At 33.4% G+C, this 23,266-nt stretch overlaps 1 protein-coding gene across 2 annotated transcripts in view; it reads right to left on the reverse strand.

The window, feature by feature from the left end:
• Positions 1 to 1,371: 1,371 nt before the first annotated feature.
• The window catches only part of LOC134274141 (multiple epidermal growth factor-like domains protein 10), a 34,079-nt gene continuing 12,184 nt past the window's right edge, over positions 1,372 to 23,266 (reverse strand). Inside the window, exons 1-6 of one of the 2 annotated variants that reach the window (XM_062756396.1) lie at positions 4,296 to 4,526; positions 4,154 to 4,203; positions 3,648 to 3,779; positions 3,277 to 3,478; positions 2,409 to 2,440; positions 1,372 to 2,242 (exon numbers count right to left, since the gene is read on the reverse strand). In XM_062756396.1, the coding sequence (XP_062612380.1) occupies positions 1,818 to 2,242; positions 2,409 to 2,440; positions 3,277 to 3,478; positions 3,648 to 3,779; positions 4,154 to 4,203; positions 4,296 to 4,375 (921 nt within the window). In that variant the 5' untranslated portion in view covers positions 4,376 to 4,526 and the 3' untranslated portion in view covers positions 1,372 to 1,817. Of the gene's footprint in view, positions 2,243 to 2,408; positions 2,441 to 3,276; positions 3,479 to 3,647; positions 3,780 to 4,153; positions 4,204 to 4,295; positions 4,527 to 23,266 lie in introns of those variants that run through there. The other variant, XM_062756397.1, reaches the window with a different exon arrangement.

The raw sequence follows: 23,266 nt of genomic DNA on the forward strand, positions 1-23,266 counted from the left end.
CCGCTTTGCACGTTACAGTAGTGTCAATCGGCATTATTTAATACTTTCATATAATATAATATACCAAAACCTGCTCTTAAGATATTTTTTAATACATATAAAACATAAATTTAATGATTTTTGGAATTTTATTTTGCGCAAATCATAGGGATCCAACTCTCATAGCTTAAGTGCAGTCAATCTTTAATTAAAAGTTTACTTTTATTTTCGTTTAACAGCCTCAAATCATAGCACTAAAGATAGTAATGTGGTGTTTTCAGCTTGCAGATCAAATTAAAGTTACATGCATTTTATAATAAAACTGATAACAGTAAGCGCTTGTTTATTTCATAAAAAGTTATTGATGAATTATTCAATCAAAACCTGGTTTAAGTGATATAACGAAAATAAGCTCTGGTCACTGATTAAAAAGCAAAATATGCAAATCCTTTCCATTTATGTCCGATCTCACTCTTTGTTGAAAGTTCTAGAAAGTCAGGTGGCATCAAACCCGTCGTCAAAAAAGAAAATCGAGGCGATTATTTATCATGAATCGGCATGGAAATACATTTGAAGCAATTGGTAACACAATGAGATGGTGAATATATCAATGATGAATTAGTAAGTTGTGCTTATGTTTTATAAATAAATGTCGATTAATGGCCTCGATTATTTACTTAGACATTATATAAATGGTGCCTGTTTTGGAGGGTAACACTTGAAATTGACACCCCAAGGAAAACCATTGTCAACCGACGCGTCAGCGGAGGTTGACAATGGTTTTCCTTGGGGTGTCAATTTCAACTGTTACCCTCCAAAACAGGCACTATTTATTTTATTATACTGAATGTCATTTTTTATAAAAAGATGTCTACAAAAAAACGTCGATTCATTGTCTTTACGTTCACGTTTATAGAAAGCTTTCAAACACCCCGCTACTTCAAAAAAGATTCACTAACCTCTTTATTGTTTATTTGATACTCTAAGAGTCCTTTATCATCTAAAGTTTCGTTGTCAAGCACTCGCAAGCATGTTTCGTCTGTCGTTTGTTGTTTTAAAGTAAGCTACATCAGACGCAAGCTTTTATTTACATCAAGTTTATTCCGGTTCTTTCAAACGCGCAACTGACGTATTGAGAATTCTATGGTGAACCGTACGCGCAGAATTTCCACGCATGTGGCATTACCGTTGTGTTACCCGTTGGCACGTGTGTTGCTAAGGCTGAGGGTAATAGAACAGATTGTTAACTGCTTCTAAACCAATCAGATTTTAGTATTTAACATGAAAGTCTAATAAATAAAATTGTACAATTTGATTTTTAAACATTTACTTAATATTCATAATCATAAAAAATCAATGAGATACTACAATCTATGGCTTCGTTGTTTTTTCCTTTGAAGTAAAGTGTACAATGATTGGAGATACACCGGTGGGCGGAGCCAGCAAAACCTTTGCCGTGTAGATAAATTATTGAACACCAAGCGATTTCAAATTCAGCATTTTAAATTACATGTATGTATATTGATATATTGGTATATTGAGGTTGACAGTATTCATATCTGATTAACACAACTTATCTCAAATATATATTGTTCCACAGAACTCCTGAAGAATTTTATTCCCCTTTTTAATATTCTGTGGTTCGGTGAAGAGTACGAGAATTTAAGCTTTTCATAGATTTTCCTTAAGAAAAATATGTTATTATTCTTCTATAAATGTTTTACTAACATAGTAATAGACGGAATTGTCAATTGTAAATTTAGTTAGATTATTCATTCTGCTAATTATAAAAAGAAAATATACAAAGAATATTATTGAGATTCGATTTTGAATGCAATCTACCAAATGTGTCCATTATTGTTGCTATTTCTTTTTCTGTTCTGTTTGCTGATACCTGAGGATCGGAAAGTTTTAAAAGACTGATTCATTGGGATTCCTGAGATTTCTACACCGTCAGTAGTATCTGTATAGTCATCAAACTCGTCACTGTCAAAATCATCTCCATCTGACACTTCCGGGCAGGTCAATTCCTGAGAAACCTTTAACTTCCGGACTAGACTGTAGCGCGTTTTTGGTTTTGGTTTACTGTATTCTACTTCCGGCTGGTTTATTTTGCTTTTATTCGTGGAAGAATGGGTTTTTCCACAATTTTGAGCACGATGAGATAGCATGGGGCTTGTTGAGTTGTTATGCATATTTCTGTCACTTTGATATCTTTCGCTGTACGAAGAAAGTTGATTCTGGTTGGATGGTGTGGTGTTATCTAATAAATACAAGAAACTGATTTAATGAGATATATTTTATCATTGTATTACGATAAAAAAATACAATCTGTGAATATACATGCATCTTTTGAAATAGATATTATTCTATTTTATTTAGAAATGGACTTTTTTTAATGTGTGGGTTTTTACAGTATTCTAATTTACCTAGTTTATCTTTGGTGTTCTGTCTGCCTTTACTGAAAAGAAATGAAAAGAAACGAATATTAGAAAATCCATATATTAATTAATGTCTTCAATTTACAATCATAAAATAATACTTCCAATTGAAGAGCGTAAAAATTTAGGTTTTTTTTAGGCAATATGTTTATTTTCTATAAATGGGATGCTAATTATTAATTCAAGGAATGCTTATCATATTTAGAAAATAAATAAATGAAGGGTTGTCGTGCTTTTTGAAGAGTTAATTTTTACTTTCGCTTGATTATCATAAGCATGCCGTAATGTACATTTGAATATAAAAACATGCAATTTACTGGGAAAAAAGGTGTTTAACTTTATCTCCAAAAGAGAAATCATTGTCCGAACGTCCTATTTTTTTCGCCAATCTGTTGCTTCGCCTTACTATCAGAATTGATTACTTTTAGCTATTGGATTTTGATATCAAGATCTGAACATCATTAGCTGCTTTTTTTATGAGAAAAATAATACAGCAGGTAGGTAAACAGCTTTGGTGAACACGGTATTTGTCATTTTATAAATTTTACACAAAGCCACCAACGCATGCGCGTAAAGATGACTGTGAGTATTGGAATTTGTTTTCCCTTCATTCTTAAATTTCAAATACGATTTTCTCAAAAAAGCTTGCTAGGAAATAAAAAATCTAAATTTACAATGTTCGAGGGGCTTTATTTCAAATAATGAAGTCAATGACAGGTATACATGTAAATATAAGCGATAGATTGTTATGAAAAATTAAAAAGCTATATTCAAATGTTAATGTCATTAGAGATTGTATCATGTGATAGGTGTGTGTTCATAAATTAATTCTTTATAGAAACCATAAAGGACTTACCAAATCTTACACAAGAAGAAAAGTCCAATACAACAACATGAAATGATAACAAGAAGACAAGAGGCTCCAGCAATGATCCATAACTTATCCTTCAGAAAGTCCTCTATCTTTTTCTCAATACTGATATTGGTAGTGTTTTTATGCGTATCAGGCTGGGTAGTGGTGTTATTCTTTAGCGTTGGAATTTGGTCAGGGTTATTCTCTGTATTAATTTGAATGTATATCGCATAAGTGTAATGTAATCTGTATAGTTTTAACCACCATATAGCTATATATATATATATTATAAAATATGTTTTAAGATATAACAAATCTGATCGATAACCTCTGTCAATCAGTGAATCCATATACAGTATGTGATTTCAAATTACCCTGACATTTCCCTGTTGATTTGCTGCAGTTTCTTGCACATTCAGTTGGACAAAATTTCTTACATCCACTTCCATAATTGCCTTCAGGACATTCTTCACTACAGTTACCACCGTAAGTTCCAGGAGGACATTCTTTGAATAGTAATAATATATAATATGCATATCAGTAAGTTCTAAATAATTGAACTGACATTGCTCATCAATGAGTTTTGTTCAAATGCTGTATAAAATATACCTATGGATTTTCAATGTTAACAAAAGTTCATCAATTACAAAGATATTTTTAGCTTTACCAAGTGGTAGCTCTTACATGCAAGACTTCCCCTGTATTACCAATTTAAACGTATTTATCTTGAGAATATTTCTACCCTACGAAAAAAACGAGGAAATAATTTAGATTTGTATTTTCTTGCTTTACATAAAACTATGATGGATAGGAACACAGTTGCAATTGAGAAAAAAAAAACTTTTTAACAACATTTCTTATTTTAATTACTAAATGTTACCTGTACATATGTTGTTGTCGAGGAAATAACCTGCGCAGCATGATCCAGGACTGTAAAATAATAGCAAAGGTCAAAGTTTCGTCCGGTTACTACCCAAAAGCAAGAAAAAAATATGACCTCTACAAAAATACTTTTCCCATACCCACACATATATTGGTCGTTTGTGACAGCCAGATGGACGAGACAGAGGAACAAAACAAAAAACAGAACGTCTATTTTCATTTCTGGTAAATTTATTTCAGTTAGTGCTTTTACTGCTTCCTTATTATTAATTTTTATTTCTGACGTTTTTAAATTTTTATTTTTAACAACCAGGAAAAAAATGCACTTCTTCTTTATCTGATGCAATTGAAGTATTTATCATTATATATAGAATATTTCAAAAGTATGTATTATGAATACATTATATAAAAAAAAAGATTTTGCAGAACACATATTTCACAATATTTCACTTGCACACTTTCCTCTAAAACATGCTCCGTATGAAATGAGTTTATTAAGTATATTTCTCTCAATGATAAATTGTAATCATTGACAAGGTCATATATTGACCAAAAAACTCAAGGAATAAAACTTAATAAGATTCACAGATTTTAAAAATTCTGAAAATGGAAGGCTTTATGGGCCAAAAGATGATAGGATAACCAAAATGAAACTTTTTGTTACAAAATAAATCGCTTTATCGTTTGAAAACGCAAACCAAGAGGGTTGAATAAAACAAGCAATGTCTATACGTTCTTGAATGTTTTATCTATGTTTCGATTGACAAGAAGAATATTTAGCTTACCAAACCTCCTCTGTAGACTTCTGAATCCTGGCTGTGCATTGGATATCTTTCCGGTCTAATTTTTGTATCTGCCAAGTTTCACCGTTTTCACACACAAAAGGTTATGAATTTACATTTCCCTGTTCTTTTTTCATTAGAATTGTGAATGTATTAAATTACGTTGTTTTTTTGATATGCATAATTACATTTCTTACTTGGTTCCTGTATTGAATGTAATGTAATATTCTAATGCAATTGTTTTGTAAAACACTCTTTGATTGGCTAATACACTGATGTTTGAAGCAGTAAAACGAGCATTAACTAGCGGGAAAGCTTTTTCATTGTGACGTCATAATAGAGCGACGCAAAAATACAATGCTCCGTGACGTATTTCATGTAACAAAATTCAACAAAATAAGACGTAAACAAGAAAGAAAATGCATGGATTGCATTAGAATGGGAATAACTAAACTTCTAATTTGGTATTTGCGACCGTTAATACTGATTAAACGGTCGCAAACATCCGTTTTACCGGCTCCGCTTACGCGTCGCCGGTAAAACTCAGTTTGCGACCGTTAAATCAGCATTAACGGTCGCAAATACCAAATTAGAAGATAGTTATTCCCTAATTATTGACAATAATATGTTTTATGCATACATATGTAATTTACCATTTTCTGTGGTTAGAATGTAGTGATTGTAGTATATTTCATGTATATATATCAGGTTTCAGAGCTAGGACGTTATGTAATGCATAGTCTCAGGTTTTGGGACTTTGCGTTGATTAGTCGTGAGCTAACGTCGGAGATATCACGTGATTGTTATCGCTGGTGGATGCTGCAAGTGTTTGTACACACCATTTTTTGTAGAAAAACATAACGATTTCGGATTATTCATCTTGATCAATGCTTAATAATCAGTGGATTAGCAGTGCATACGACTTTATGCACAGTATGTAAGTGGTGATATTTCGGATTCGCTTTGTGACTGTTTTTCGACTCCATCGGAGCCTGGGTACAAGCGGGGTGTTTCAAAATGGCGGACATGACGAGGATTGTGCTAATCGGCCATTCGTACATTAGAAGGATGGACAAGTATATGAAAGTCAAAATGTGAAAAAAAAATCTTTGTTTTGACCTAAATTATAAATGTAGATTCTCACTGTTGATCCGTGGCCAAGGTGGGTTAAACGTTAAGGGTTTGGCGACATCGTGAACACTATATATGTACTTTCTCCACAGCCCCTGACATTAGCCTTTTTCAAATCGGAGGTAACGAACTTTCCTTCGACCCCCCACAAAGATTGTAAGGTATATTTCTTTTACGAACTTCCTGATTCATGGTACGAGTGTGAAACATGTAATTTTATGCAACTTCTCCGACGGGACCCTCACAACTTACCACCGGGATGCAACATTGTTGTTATTGAGATTAATCAGCTTAGAAACTCTGTGTCTGAATCCTTACCATACACTGTAATTATCATTTTGGAAACACCGGGGTTTTGGGACTAACGTACAGTACCTGAGGGAGTTCACCTACGTACAAAATCATGCAGTACCCATCCAGTACCTATGGTCAATGGTCAATCAAAGATGCGGTGGTCAACACTTGCAGGAGGCTAAGGCCAGTATAAATTAATTTGAAGTTTGATATAATGATATACAAGATATATGAGCATAAATCATGGAAATGAATAAATGCATATGTACAGGACAAGAGTCAGATATCTAGTAAGATATTTAGAAAGATGTCTGTTCTAAACATTCAATTATTATTTATATCTTTCTTTAGGATATATATAACTTCATGAAAACCTGCATAACATAATGTCAAAATTTTCCATGCTAATGTCTCAAAGTAATTGTTCACAGGGTAAACTAATTGTATACATATGTCAAAATTTTCCATGTTAATTGCTTTATTAAAGTTATTGGTTCGCAATGTGAACTAGCAGTATACATGATGTCAAAGTTTTCCATGTTGCTGCATCAAAGTTATTAGTTCGCTATGTGAACTAGCAGTATACATGATGTCAAAGTTTTTCCATGTTACTGTCTCAAAGTTATTGGTTTGCAATGTGAACTAGCAGTATACATGATGTCAAAGTTTTCCATGTTACTGTCTCAAAGTATTAGTTAGCAATGTGAACTAGCAGCATACATGATGTCAAAGTTTTCCATGTTGCTGTATCAAAGTTATTGGTTCGCAATTTGAACTAGCAGTATACATGATGTCAAAGTTTTCCATGTTACTGTTTCAAAGTTATTGGTTCGCAATGTAAACTAGCAGCATACATGATGTCAAAGTTTTCCATGTTGCTGTATCAAAGTTATTAGTTCGCTATGTGAAAACTAGCAGTATACATGATGTCAAAGTTTTCCATGTTACTGTCTCAAATTTATTGGTTCGCAATAGCAGTATACATGATGTCAAAGTTTTCCATGTTGCTGTATCAAAGTTGGTTCTCAGTGAGTACTGGGTAAGTCATGTGGCTGTCTCAAGGTATAACTAAACTGTTATCTATTCAATACAAGATCAAAAGCAAGGCATGTTTTTTTTTCTTTTATAAAGACTTGATTTATCAGTAAAATATAACAGTTATGAAGCCACTGTTGTTGAAATCTTCATCATTTTATTATCAAAGTATGCAATTCTGAAAGGTCATTACCTAAAATGTTGGTGATACCTTTCATCATAACAGCAGAAAATACATGAAGTTGTTCGCTTAAAATATATAGTCATAAATTATATTCTAGATAGAATTCTTTCAGCTTCAATCCTGCCCAAGAGACGGCCAGCCACAGACGAAACCTGGAGAAGAGGAAAGAGTCTAAAAAATCTGAGTGAAGTGTCAAAACTGGTGGAGCATCCATCCGTGCAGATTGAAAATGAAAACAAGCAGACAAAATTCTAAAGTAACAAGGTAGTCGCGGAACCCTCTTAAGATGCTACAAGCAACATATCAGAAATACTCAATCAGTTATTCAGTTCAGGTGAGCCAGCAACCCCAAAAATAGCATATCGACATTGATGGGATTCCGCTCGGTGCAACAGTAGCACAACGCATAAAACAAAAAATCTGGGAAAATCAGTATTTAGATTTACGTGTGCTGCTGCAGCAGCGAGAGGATCCAGTATCTTGGGGGGTCTTCGACTTCAAACACCAGTCAACCCAAATAAATAAAGTGAATTTCTAGTTCATTATGATAGATCTCTTTCAACTTAATTAGTGCAGAGTTTTAAATAGGATTTTCGCCTGGGTTGTGTTGCAGACCCCATCATATCCAATATGTTGAGTAATCATAAATCAGCAAGGGAGCACCAAAATATTATCAATGATCACATAGAAACAGGTCTGCAAAAGGGAATTGATGGACCATTAACTGCACCCCCATTAGATCACTTTGTTGTATCACCCCTACTGCGGCCCTAAACTTAGTGTCAAAAGGTAATTCAAATAATTTCGGAATAATTCATGACCTCTTTTTTCCAAAGACCAGTCTGTGAATGCCAACATCCAAAAGAGCTCTCTGCTGTACACTGTGATTAGATTGTTAATGTTGGAAGTTTGGTTTGGTTTTTTTTTTTTTTTGTGGGCCCACCAAATTCATCAAAGTGTAGGTATGTTCTAGCCAGTATTTTATTCTCATGTAGGCAAATTGGGGCTCCTTTTAAGATGCAATAAACACAGACACCTACACCTAAAATAATTATCTATTGGATAGAAGTAGATACTGGGATAATGGAATACAGACATCCATATGAAAAAATTTTTAAAAGTGCAAAAAGGTCTCATTGAAAGAATTACAGTCAGCACATAAGTCTTCTTTACTTCGCATGTGGGGTAGGTAGTAGTACCTGGTAGAGCCTTATTAAGGCGTTTAATCAATCTCACTTGTTGTTTCGATGATTTTAAACGATATGCTAAGATAGAGGGGAAGCGAGAGCTGACTTAGCTACCTGGTCATATTTCCTGGTCATATACCATAAATCATTTTCATGGAAAATCTGTCTTCCTGAATAAAGAATTGATGTCCTCAGAATATCTAAATTTGCAAACTGATGCCGCAGGGTCACACAGTTTTGCTGTAGTTTTGGGTTCAAAATGGTTTGCGGATAGATGGCCTGATGCCCTTATACAATGTCAAATATGCATCAAAGAACTTTTTCCAATTGCTATTGCATTTAGAAGTATGTGGGCACAAGCTTCAAAATAAAAAAAAAAGAAAAAAAAAAAGACTTTTTTTATTTGACAATAAGGCAGTAGTAGAGGTCATAAATAAACAGTCATCTGGTGAACATAACCTCATGAAATTATTATGTCGGCTTGTACTAGTGGCAATACAGTGCAATATTCACTTTAGAGCTAACCATGCTTCAATAAATTCTAATGTACTCGCTGACAGACTCGAACATTATTCACCAAGCACATTGGCATCACATGTTTCGGCCATTTAATTTTTCAAAAAATTTTGAATTTGCCAGACCCATCTAAGAATTTTTTTTTGGTTCAGAAATTGTTAAAAAGGGTGTCAAAAATCATGCCAAAGAACAGCCTCAAGACTCCAAATAACGAGGGAAATTCGGAGGGAAATTCCTACAAAAGTTATAGAAGCTATACATCTTACAAGGTCTACTTGGAATAACCGAATTCTTTTAAGAGCATTAGATTGGGAGAATTATTTGTCAGGACACTGCAATCTATGAATCAAGTGTTTTTAAGGTCAAACATACATTTTGAAACTGGGAAAGGAAAATTAAAAATTGTAAGTTTAATTTTATATCACACACAAAAACTAGCAATCTGGTCAGTCAGTTACCATCTACCTAGAGGCCCAGTCTGAAAAAGATCTCTGTCCTGTGTTTGCCCTTTTTGAGTATATGTGCCAATTTAAACATTCAAAGGGGACCCCTTTTTCAATTAATTGATGGCACTCTGGTTTCACAGTCATTGGTTTCAAAACATTTAGGTGCAAGTATTACATTCATGGGTTTGAATAAAAAATTTACAAAGGTTATGCTTTTTGTATTGGGGCAGCTACTCATGCAGCTAGGTTGGGTTCTTCGAAAAATGCAATCCAACGTATGGGTAGATGAAAATCTGATGCAGTCAAGAGATATATAAGTACAAGATCCTTTACTCTTTCTCTCCAGTAGTTTGGGTTTTTTTTGTGTTTTTTTTTTCTCCACAATTCATTGAATTGATAAGGTATAGTCTACCACCCTCTCCTAATGATAACAGTACAGCACAAAACATCTGCTTATAAAGGTCGTCCTGCAATCAGTTTTGTATTGGTCAAATTAATCTTGTCATCCTCATGTAGGCTGTCCCTTAGTTAACTATAAATAGGTCAGATTATGCCTGTCAGGTTCATATAGGTATACCCGTTGTCCTAAGATAAGCTGTAAATGGGTCAGATTATGTTGGTTGTGTTTATGTAGGTTGTCCCCAGTTAAGCTTTCAATGGGTCAGATTATGTTGGTTGTGTTCATGTAGGTTGTCCCCAGTTAAGCTTTCAATGGGTCAGATTATGTTGGTTGTGTTCATGTAGGTTGTCCCCAGATAAGCTTTCAATGGGTCAGATTTTGTTGTTTGTGGTCTTGTAGGTTGTCCCCAGATAAGCTGTAAATGGGTCAGATTATGTCTGACATGTTCAAAGTGTAGGTTGTCCCCAGATAAGCTGTAAATGGGTCAGATTATGTCTGACATGTTCATGTAGGTTGCCCCCAGATAAGCTGTAAATGGGTCAGATTATGTCTGACATGTTCATGTAGGTTGTCCCTAGATAAGGTGTAAATGGGTCAGATTATGTCTGACATGTTCATGAAGGTTGTCGTTAGGTCAGATTAAGATTGTTCAGATGAGGTCTGTCATCCCCTTCCCCCTACAATTTATTACCATAGAGTTACCTTCAGTCATCTGCAATGGATGATTAGAGAGTAAATAACAAATTGGAGCATGAAATAAAGGACTCGGCATTTGGAATGTTTACTGCAAATCATTTGTATAGACTAATTTACTGTTTGCAATGTAATTTATTAATTGTAATTAACCATTGCCGATATGTTGTTTTATTACATAAATACAAATATTTTAAACCTTTGTACTAGAAATATTGTTTATCATTTATCATGATTTATATAAATGCAATTAAAATGTGGTAAGTTACAGGGGTTTTCTAGACATCATCTTTTATTCAGAGCGAGAATCTTTTCTTAAACATATATATTTAGATTATTAAGGTTTTTTTCCTATGTTGTCCATGTACGTGGGTTGTTTCCCTTGGTTGGCGGAAAATTCAATGTAGTTGGATTTTTGGTGGCCTATTGTTTGTTGCCACCTTATTTTTCAGCTTAAATGTTTGATATATTTGTGTTTTTTGAGTATTGTCATGATGTTATTTAAAGTTTTGGGAGATCCATAACAAGGTGTAGATACAAATTGTAGAAAGTCATAGGATCTCCCAAATTCCATGTGTTTCATTTGTGTCATTAATAAATGACATATTTACAACAATACGATACTCATTCTTGGTTTTCATTCAATCTGAAAAATAACAGAGCTGCGGAAAACTTGGTTTTAAATGTGCACTATTATCATATGGAAGGCATAATGTAATATTATTGACAATAATATGTTTTATGCATACATATGTAATTTACCATTTTCTGTGGTTAGAATGTAGTGATTGTAGTATATTTCATGTATATATCAGGTTTCAGAGCTAGGACGTTATGTAATGCATAGTCTCAGGTTTTGGGACTTTGCGTTGATTAGTCGTGAGCTAACGTCGGAGATATCACGTGATTGTTATCGCTGGTGGATGCTGCAAGTGTTTGTACACACCATTTTTTGTAGAAAAAAATACCCTCCACCTCCCCGTACAACCGTCCCTTAGGTTAAACTTTACTTTGGGATGTATTTTGATAATTTCTTTTGTCTCGTGGCCTATTGTTTGTTGCCACCTTATTTTTCAGCTTAAATGTTTGATATATTTGTGTTTTTTGAGTATTGTCATGATGTTATTTTAAGTTTTGGGAGATCCATAACAAGGTGTAGATACAAATTGTAGAAAGTCATAGGATCTCCCAAATTCCATGTGTTTCATTTGTGTCATTAATAAATGACATATTTACAACAATACTCATTCTTGGTTTTCATTCAATCTGAAAAATAACAGAGCTGCAGAAAACTTGTTTTAAATGTGCAATATTATTATATGGAAGGCATAAAACCATATATGTAATAAAATGTTATCCATTTTCTCTGAAATGTATACAGCGTTCATTAGATTTTGTTTACTGGGAACAACGTATGTTCGGCATTGGCATGTGAACAGGTGATATTTTTCATCTAGGACTTCAGGTCTTTTCCTTTCTCTGGCAGGTGTTTAGGTCAATTCAAAATTTGGCAAAAATAGACTCAGAAGCATATGGAGATAACGAACAGTTTTCAATATCATATTCCATAAAACAATACAAAATAGAAGCAGAGCAAACTCGGACCTCCGCAACTTCATAGGTGGAATCAGGTGCAATGGAGGAATGGGCATCCACTACTGTCCGATCACACCCATCGTGCGCTTCTTGTCATGATGAGGAAATAACGGAAAAATCCTTCGTCAATTCAGTGTATGGACTAGATACATTAGTATGAAAAACGTCAGATTAAGAATGCCAAAAAAAGGAGACGAAAAGAACTCTATATACGCTATTAATTGCTTAAAATTTTTCGATATATGTGAAAATTAAAATCGAGTTTTAAGGCCACGGCAAGCTTACAATTTTTGTCGGATTCGTAAACAATTGAATAAATTATGCTTTTAGGTACATAAATGACAAAAGGATCAGAATCTAAATTCAAATCTATCTCTAACAGGAGAAGTAAGAGTAACTAGATCTACTGTCCGTCGTTTAGACATCAATTACATTAAAGATTTAAGACCGTATTCAAAAGGGTTCTTTAAAGGTGTTTAAAAATTATAGTTGTGTTCAACTTGTGTTACGTAGGTCCTATGGGGGCTAACAAATATGATATCTTAAAAACTGGCTCGAGCATTAAGTGGGACGTGTAGAAAAAAAATTATGAAAGTTTTACTGCAAGTCTAAGAATTCCAGAGGAATAGTAAGACTTCGTTAAAATGAATTTTGGAAAAGACAAGGTAATTCTGGTGTTCGCAATTATAATTAGGATTTCTTAGTTTGTTCAAGGACATTTTTTGCAAGTTTATTCAAAATTTGTTTTGAATAGATAGATAGATAGATAGGTAGGTTTTGGGTTATATACGATTTTTTAAAAATGATTTTATAAAGAAATCAAATGGTAATTGTTACTTTCTTCAGGGGTAAGATTGGGTCTGTTACGTAAATGAGCCATGCTGGGAGTGCTAATGTGCGTGGCGACATACGGATGATCATTGAGCCTCCAAAATGTTCTAGATAATCATCCAAAACACATGGATATTTCCTATTTACTTTAAGTAGAATGGCACTGTCATGAAATGGTAGATACAGGAAAACGTCCAGTTTTCCAAATCTGATCATTACTGTGGTATTTTGTAATACATTTTGCATTCATTGGCATTGTTAGCTAAAATGAATCATGAGGCCAAAAAAAAAATAAACTGTTAAATATCGCTTAAATAGTAAAAGATTGGAACCCTTGTAAAGTCTCTGAATGGTAATTTTATTAGCTATCCAGATATACTGGATGGTGACATGTCACTCCTCGTGTCTGATAATGTCCATCTTATAAATTGGGTAGTAGAATTTTTTCACATCGTATTCCAAAAGCTTTTAACTATTTTTTTTACAAACTCCACCATATTATGAAAATCAAGAAAACGCTGTGTTTACTCTTGTGCAAATTCTATTTAATATTCTCCTTCGTACAAAGTAATATAGTGTATCTACCTTAGCTATGGTGATATAAAGTTGGACATAAATTATGCTTAGTTAGTTCTATGGCAGATATTTGAATCTGTTGATATGTGTAAAGTTTTGTCGAAAATATATAGATTCTGATTTTTTTAACTATCTGCAAAGAGCCAATTCTCCTATTGATTGGTATTATGCACACAATGGGCTAAATTATACCTAACATTGCAGATTGCGGTTTGAATAACTCCATGTCTGGAAGAAACATGCAGTTCCTCTATATTTATTTCAGGATATCCCGTTGGAAAACTATTCCAATATTTCCAATATTACATTAATTCAGCTACAATGCATTAAAGGTTTTGTTCGGATTAACGTATTTGTTAAATATTTTATACGCATCAGTATCGCCAAACGAAAAGTGATATTACATGTATTTAATTACGAAAACATTTCATTCTGTTTAAAACTGTAAATTTAATTTGGTATGTTAAGTTATGATTTTTTTTCTCATTAAATTATGTCCCAAGAAGGATATTGTAAAAACTGTAGAGTTTGCAAATTTTTAATTATATTCGAGACAGTTGATATCATCAATCAATCGAGAGACATAAACTTCGTATGCAAGTGATAATTGTATAATGCAACATTAAATATGGTGATGAAATAGCAGAGTTGATGTCATCATGTTTATCGGAATGTTTTGATGTAAGTTGGCAATCATTTTTTTCCTAATAACAGAACAAAACAGATTCTCTATAGGGTGTGTTTGGTCTTTTTTCAAGGTGTATATGAAATTAACTTGGAATTAAATGAAATATTTTGTATTGCTAAAGTTCAATATATTTAAATTTACGTTGAATGTCACAGCAAAGGACTTCTTTTTATTTTTTAAAAGATTCTGCTAAATAGGAATACATAATGAAGCTTGCTTCTAACACGGTGTATTTCGAATAAGTGGGTTTTCAAAAAAATAAATCCATGTGTGTGTCCAGAATGTATTTTAACGAATCAGTTTTTCTGAGGACCGATGCCATGATTCTATAAATTATGTAAATTCATAAACTTAAAATGTTCTTCTGTATCGCAAAGAAGTTGTTTTTGATGTTTCGACTTTTTTAATAGGAAATGCCTTCCCCTATATTGCGCTCAATCCCACTTCCGAATGTCAGCAGTCTCGTATAAGTCATCATTTCGTAAGTTCTATGGTCGATACAATGACCTTGTCAGCAAATACAATTTATTATTATTAACAAAGTAGTTTTTCATACTAATTGTTAGTCCATTACTTATACACTGAATTGACGACGGATTGTTCCCTTTATTTTCCAATCATGACAAGGAACACACGGTGGGTGAGACCGGTCACCAGTGGACCTCGCACCTCCTTGGCACCTGATCCCACCTCTGATGTTTCGAGGTCCGTGTTCGCTCCTTTCCTATGGAATTGTTTTATTGCTCTTCCTATGTCTTCTTCATGTCCTTATCCTTAGGGAGACTGTGATGCTTGTGAAGATAAGCTTCAAATACGTACAGAAAAAAAATCCTTTACACTTCCAGAATAAAGTAAGAAATTTCGAAGACTGCTCAGATACTAGTATCACGATCAAATTCGTATAATACGAGCATTACTGCAAAACCATTGATACGATTTAATAATATCTGGACAAACCCCTGTTTCTCTTTTACTACTACAGACACATTGTAAAGGACACCTCTTCCAACATGTTCATTCATAAAGGCCTTCAGGGCAGTCCCTACTACAGTTGAATCCAGAGGAATTCTATAAATGATATTATAATGTAGTATAGAGTTTTGTACCATATACTTCAGTTTTTGTAAGGTAATACAATTATACGGTTTAAATAGTAGAACTGAAGCGTAAATGCTTATCGTAAAATAGAGACACTTTTTAATGTCCAACTATAGCACTTATCATACATATTTTGTAATAAATTTTAGTGGATTTTAGATTTATGTGGCAAAATAAAATTTACCACAAACATACCTATACATCTTTTAGAAAATATCCACTGCAGCAAAATTCAGAACTGAAAAGTATAGAAAATAATTTCTAATTGATGATATAATTTAAGGTCAGACGACACGTTCCTCAAAAATATAGAATTTTTCCTAAGACTTTGTCTTTGAAGTAAAGGTATTTAAACAAGTTACCACACAAAAAATTAGGGTATCTTACCAGGCATTTGGCCAAGATACCATAGGGTCATATTTCTTATATAACTTTTATGGGTAATCTTCTAAATGACCAAAAAACACAATTTTTGGTGTACCTATATTTAAAAACATTTTGATAACAATGTAGAAATCAGAAGAGAATGACAAATATGAAAAAGAGATCCATAACATATATTTGAGGAACGTGTCGTCTGACCTTAAAATGCCAATTCCATGTTAATAAAACCTACGATTATTGTTTCTCTTACCTAAACATGTATGAATTATTATCAATAGAGACATGGATGATATTTAGGAATGTAACGAAAGATAAGATATTCATTTTCCTTTCCGACGAGCCTACTTATTTTTACACTTCCTTGTTAGATTTCAAACAACCAGGAAAAAATAGAATCCTTCCTTATTTGGAAGTTATAATTAGATACTTTACACCCAAAGTACATTTTATATGTGTTCAAATAATTATTTGTGACTTGTGAGTACATCGATTATAAAGAAAAAAAATCTTATTTATTTTGCTTATTTTTAGTATTTTCTGTCATTTCTAGAATAAAGAAATTGCTATTATTTGGGAAAAAAAAACCAAATGAAGGTTTAGATTTTCTGTTTATTTATACTTGTCAATTAATCAAGCATCAATTCTCTCTTAATTTCAAAATGCAGCAATGATAACAAAGGCACTATTTTGTCGTTTCTCGTAAATTTACTTACCTGGTCATTGGTCATTTGCAAAATTATTTTGATAAAACACATTCTGATTGCACAAAGAAGTACTCTGAAGTTGACATCAAAGAGATGCTTGAGTTTCTGATTGACAATATCTATGTGATTTTTGGAGACCAGGTGTTCCAACAATCTATTGGAAAGCCATGGGTACCAATTGCGCTCCGTTATTAGCAGACCTATTTTTATATTCATATGAAGCAGAAGTTGTGCAAAATCTTAGGGGAGATCCGTCCAATTCTGGACACTTTTGTCATGTTTTAATATGTAACACCCAGCAAACGAAAATAAACAATCAACACACTCTGATTTCAAGTGATAAAGTATGGAAACACTTTTTGGCAACAAAATGCAATGAATATCATAATGAAACAGAATTAAATATCTTTTATTGATAATAAAATGAATTCAGGTGGTGAAATAGTGTATGTCCGGACAACATGAGGTAATTCCAGACAGAGGCGGGGTAAATCCGGACAGGAGAGCAATATGTGCTTTGAACATATTTTTTGTGAGAAAATGCATTCCAACAACATGACACTTTGTTAGACAAAGCATGCTTGTTTTACATTATTTAGCATGTATATTGCACATTTCACGAGAGAAAGAGAGAGATGCGGGTCAGGGACTTGCATAGAAATGATATAGAGCCCTCCCCCTTCCCAAATTGATTTTTATCAAGTAAATTGTTTAATCGTCAGAAAGAGTAATTAATTAAATAAAAACAATAATTCAGACACTGGACTAATTTTTTCTTGGGTCTTTAATATGGGCCGATGTGTCAATAATTTTGGTCCAGGCCGAGATGTCAACAGTCACAGGGTGAATTGTCTTTTGGCCGAGATGTAGGTCTACCCATAAAACCAGCGTCCGGAATTCCCCCATCTAGAAAAAAATCAGTGGGGGAAATTGGAACACGTTGTTTGATAAAATTTAATGAAAAATACATTATTTTGTATTATTCATCATATTTTTTTCTTTTTAAACATATGCTCTCTACTTAAGAAATTTTAAAATAATAAATGGAAATAAATATTTATCTTAGATGTTGTTTTTATTCTATGTCAAATTGCCCTTAATATGTTCAAATTTTGCCGCCTAATGGATTTCAAGACCGTAAAAGTCCAAAGTTTAACTTTTGACGTAATTATAGCATTCAGAATACCCTAGAATCATTATAATGTTTTTAAAAAAGACAACAATGACACCCGCTTTCCGAATGTATTTCATTTATTTATAATCAATAATACATAATTACCGAAAAATAGGACAAAAGAGAATGACTGTATTATTTGTCCGGAATTACCCCGTGTCCAGAATTGGACGGATCTCCCCTATGCGTAAAAAGAATAAAACACTTGCTGTGGTCTTCAACTCGACATTTAGATATATCGACAACGTATTCTCAACTAATTATAATTCCTTCTTCGATACGATATATCCTGGTGAGCTTGAGATAAAAGATACCACGGAGTCTGACACTTCTGTTTCATACTAGGATATTTTTTTCTTGAAAAAGACGTTTATGGTAATATAACAATCAAACTATATGATAAACGTGATGACTTTAACTTTTCTATCGTCAACTTCCCTTACTTATGCAGCAATATACCCTCATAACCTGCATACGGAGTATATATATCTCAGTTGATTCGATATGCAAGAGCATGCTCTACGTACGAACAGATTTTAAAACGAGGTAAATGATTAACAAGCAAGCTGATGAAACAAGAATATCAGCAGTCTCTTATAAGTCATCAATTTGTAAATTCTATGGTCGATACAATGACCTTGTCAGCAAATACAATTTATTATTGAATGAAATGCTGACTGACGTTTTTCATACTAATTGTTAGTCCATTGTTTATACACTGAATTGACTACTTGCTGATCATGACAAGGAGCACACGGCAGGTGTGACCGGTCATCAGGGGATACTCACTCCTTCATGGCACCTGATCGCACCTCTGATGTTTCGGAGGTCCGTGTTTGCTCTGCTCCTATTTTGTTTTGTTTTATGGACTTTGATATTGAATATTGTTCGTTATCTCCATATCCTTATTCTTCTGATCGTTTCTAAAATTGTATAAATGTGTTGATAATTCGTCTGAGGTTTTGAATAATATGATATTGTTCTGACAGTGCTGCTCCGACTGCAACTGCGCCATCGGATGAAAAAATAACTCAACCAGTGACTTCTCAAATGTTAATATTTGAAAATTATCATGTCAGTAGCTACAAGGTAGTAGGTTTGTTACCAGTCTTCTTTTGAAGTTAATTGGTAGTTTGCACTTACGAAATACTGCAAAAATCTCTAAAGTAAAGTGTGGTAAAATGTTGTTAATGTAAATATTCTATATCTGGTTCCAATACGTTTGCTTTTATCTGCAAATAGCCAATATTGCAAAATCAGATATCTGCGACTGTTAATAAGTACATTTTTCAAATACACAGAAGGATTGGCTCTCAACAACATGTGTAAATTGGGATGAACATGCATGTTTGTAATACACTGAAAATGTTTTAATTTTTTTCTACATGATAATATAGGGTTATTGAACTTACATTAGTGAATATTGGCCCGAGTTGGCTGTACAAAAGCACGAGCTTGCGTGTGCATTTGTACAGCCAACGAGTGCCAATATGCACCAGTATAAGTTCAATAATTCTTTTATTATATATCTGAAACATTTCCTCGTATTTTAGAATAATAATTCCAACTAAAAAAACTCATATTAATGATATTTTTTGTTATCGGTATTTAAATAAACGCCTGTCCTGCAAGTGTTCAATATCGCATAACTCCGATGACCCTACCTAGTCTTATGTTTTGCTTATTTGGGTTTAAATGGGACTACTACGTACTAAACTCTTAATAGATAATTTCATTTTTTTTGTAAAAATAAACACATCTTACCTATATTTTACTTCCTTTCTTTAATTTAGCACTGAGAATTGGACCAGACGACTTTTTTTGTTTACAACGGGGCGTTCGATATTGAACACTCATATTCGAAATGTTTCAGGCACACTCGTATACATACTACAAACTCAGCGTTCAATAAAACGTCAAGATATTGAACGCTAAAACTCTATAGATTTTTGAAATTTCCTTCAGAGACTTTTTATAAGGTATGTAATAAATTGGTCGTATTTTACCACTAGTTGGTTTTTTTATAAAGAAAATAGAACTCTCAGTTAACATTTTTAGACAATTTGAAAATTAAAAATTCTGTGTTCTTGAACTCAATATTTAGATAAATCTACGACGTATTGTCAATTAGCAATGTTTATTCCCATTCCTATGACGATACGATATATCCTGGTGAGCTTGAAATAAAAGATACCACGGAGTCTGACACATCTGTTTTATACTTGGATGTTCTACTTGAAAAAGACGTTAATGGTAATCTAACAACAAAACTATATGACAAACGTGATGACTTTAACTTCTTATGCAGCAATATACCTTTATTACCTGTATACAGAGTATATATATCTCAGTTGATTCGATACACAAGACCATGCTCTACGTATGAACAATTTCTAAAACGAGGAAAATTATTGACAAGCAAGTTGATGAAACAAGAATATCAGCAGACTCTTTTAAAGTCATCATTTCGTAGTTCTACGGTCGATACAATGACCTTGTCAGCAAATGCAAATTTATCATTAAGTAAAACGCTGACTGACGTTTTCATACTAATTATTAGTCCATTATTTATACACAGAATTGAAGACAGATGTTTCCCGTTATTTCACGATCATGACAAGGAACACACGGTGGGTGTGACCGGTCAGTAGGGGATGCTCACTCCTCCATGGCACTAGATCCCACATCTAATGTTTCGGAGGTCCGTGTTTGCTCTGCTCCTATTTTGTATTGTTTTATGGACTTTGATATTGAATACCTTTCGTTATCTCCATATCCTTCTTCCATTAAAACGTTCAAAAACAATGAAAGTAAGTGATCGTGGGCAGAACAAAATCACGGACCACTGGAAATAACAGAAGTAGGATTAGGTGTCTAGAGGAGGTACACATCCCCCGTTGAACGTATACAACCGCCATGAGCTCTAAATGTTGTTCAAGAATACGTTTAAATCCGATGTGAAATAAAGTCTAAAAAAAATGATCATACAAACAATGTGAAATCAGCCAGACAAAAACGACTCATTGCTAGATTGGATTTAAAAGTAATATTATTTTAATGACCGTAGAATTCGAAAATCGAACAATGAGCGATATCACTAAATCTATAAATAAGAAATACAAATATGAGAATATGTCAAACAACATGGATTCCTGGAAACTCCAAAAGTGTGATCAAGTGCCTAGGAGGAGTAAGTATCCTCTGCTGATCGGCCACATCCGCTTTAAGCCTTATCTATAGATCAGGGAGAATGAATTTAGGGTATTTTTCTAACAAAGTCACTATAGAATAGCATTTACATAATGCCGACTTTAAAGTTGATGTCCGAATGCGGGAAATCAAGATTAAAAAATGCCAAAGTGGTACGGGCACATGTACAAATAGCTCTTTAGAAAAAAATAAGAATTTAATTTTTAGAAAACCTGATGTCTAATACATCAGTTGTTTGGTTTTTTTATTATTAGATTCTTATTTTTGTCTAATCACATCGCTAGAAAACTTGCATTTTCAAACAAGAGTTCGCATAGTAATACAGGGTATACAAGGGTTGTTCGAAAAGTTCGTGGACGATGTCAATCTTCGTTATATTACTCACTAGAAATTAAGAATTAGCACAATGAAATATGTAACAATATTTGTTTTGCTGATGGGTGAAGTTTCATTCTTTTCAATTTAACAGAAATCAATTTGCTGTATTTTCAAATCAACATGTTTTGTTCCCGCGAAGCACACTCAACGGCAATTTAGCGTCAAAACATAGCGTCAAGAATTTCTAAAAAAATACTTTTCCTTCACATTTCACACAGTATAATCCTATGCCTACTCATCAAATTTTCTAATACTTGGCATTTATTTTCTAAGAATTGCTCTTGTTGTATAATTTCCTTAAGTTTGTTTAGGGTTTAATTTCCTTTATTAATTAACTCTGCTTTCACAGGACAAGCAACTCTGAAACGCCTATGTTTTTCTTTGACGTTCCAACTTTTTAGAGTTTTTGTCCTTATTTTCACAGTTAAACCTTTTTTTTACAGATTGTTCTCATCTAATACAGAGTGTCTCTCACTAAGTTACTGTCTTGATTGTTTGTACGCAAATACACAAATCGCCTGTGACATTTTTTTTATTCCTCCAATATTTCTAGAGTTTCTTTCAGGGTATTAGAACAAACTTCAATCTACACTTCATGGGAACAAAACATGTTGATTTAAAAATACCTGTCAGCAAATTGATTTTAGTTAAATTTAAAAGAATGAAACTTCACCCATCAACAAAACAAATATTGTCAAATATTACACTGTGCTAATTTTTGATCTCCAGTGAGCAATATTACGAAGACTAATCAATAGAGGATATTTACTCCTCTTAGGCACTTGGTCACACCTCTGGAGTTTCCAGAGTTCCGTGTTGTATGACCTATTCTCATATTTGTATTTCTTATTTTTAGATTGCTCACTGTTCGATATATTCATCTTTTACGGTTTTTCGAATTCTTTGGCCATTAAACTAGTCTTGCTTTTAAATTCAGTCTAGCTTTTGGTCTTTTTTGTTTGGCTTATTTCACCATTGCTTTTGAAATTTAAATTGACGACGGACATGTCCGTTTATGTGATAAACATTTGCGGCTCATGGCGGTTGTATATGTTCAACAGGAGATGCCTACCTCCTCTAGACACCTTATCCTACCTCTATTATTTCCAGTGGCACGTGGTTTTGTCCCGCTTTGTGTGATCAACGAACAAAGAATGCATTCATCTACAAGCACCTGGCTCCGGGATCCCAACACTTAGTTAAGCTCACTTTTGATAAAATGACACTGAGCTCAATAGTGAATTCCACTTTGAGTTTAATGGCCCGGAGCCGGTTACCAAATCTGATCTGTTTTTATCTACACTTCCTACCGATACTTATAAATACGATACATGAGGGCTTTGCTGTTTAAAAGATTAAACATTTCATTGATAGAGCCTTTATATTCCTTTGTTAAACTATGATCCACTTTAATGGCTCCTCTATTTTCCTGGTTGGTTATGATTTGAACAACATTAAATCTACACTACCCGAGAATAATTCCATAAAAATATATGAAAAATCACAGTTAAGATGTTCTAGAGAAGAAATTTTTTTAAAGATCCCCCATGTATTCCTATGTTAAACTTTGATACCCGATTGTGGCCCGACCCTACCCCTGAGAGTCATGATTTGAACAAACTTGAATCTACACAAATAGAGGATGCTTCCATATAACTAGGACTAATCATGGCTTTGTTGTTCTTGGGAAGGAGAATTTTATAGTTTTCCCCCATGCATTCCTATATTAAATTTTGATCCCCCATTGTGTGACCCCATACTACAACCTTGGGGTGTGTTTTGAACAAACTTGATTCTAAACTAC

The sequence above is a fragment of the Saccostrea cucullata genome, unplaced genomic scaffold, assembly GCF_032062105.1.
Source record: "Saccostrea cucullata isolate Sc308-1 unplaced genomic scaffold, CSIRO_AGI_Scuc_v1 ctg2527, whole genome shotgun sequence".
Taxonomy (NCBI): Eukaryota; Metazoa; Mollusca; class Bivalvia; order Ostreida; family Ostreidae; genus Saccostrea; species Saccostrea cuccullata.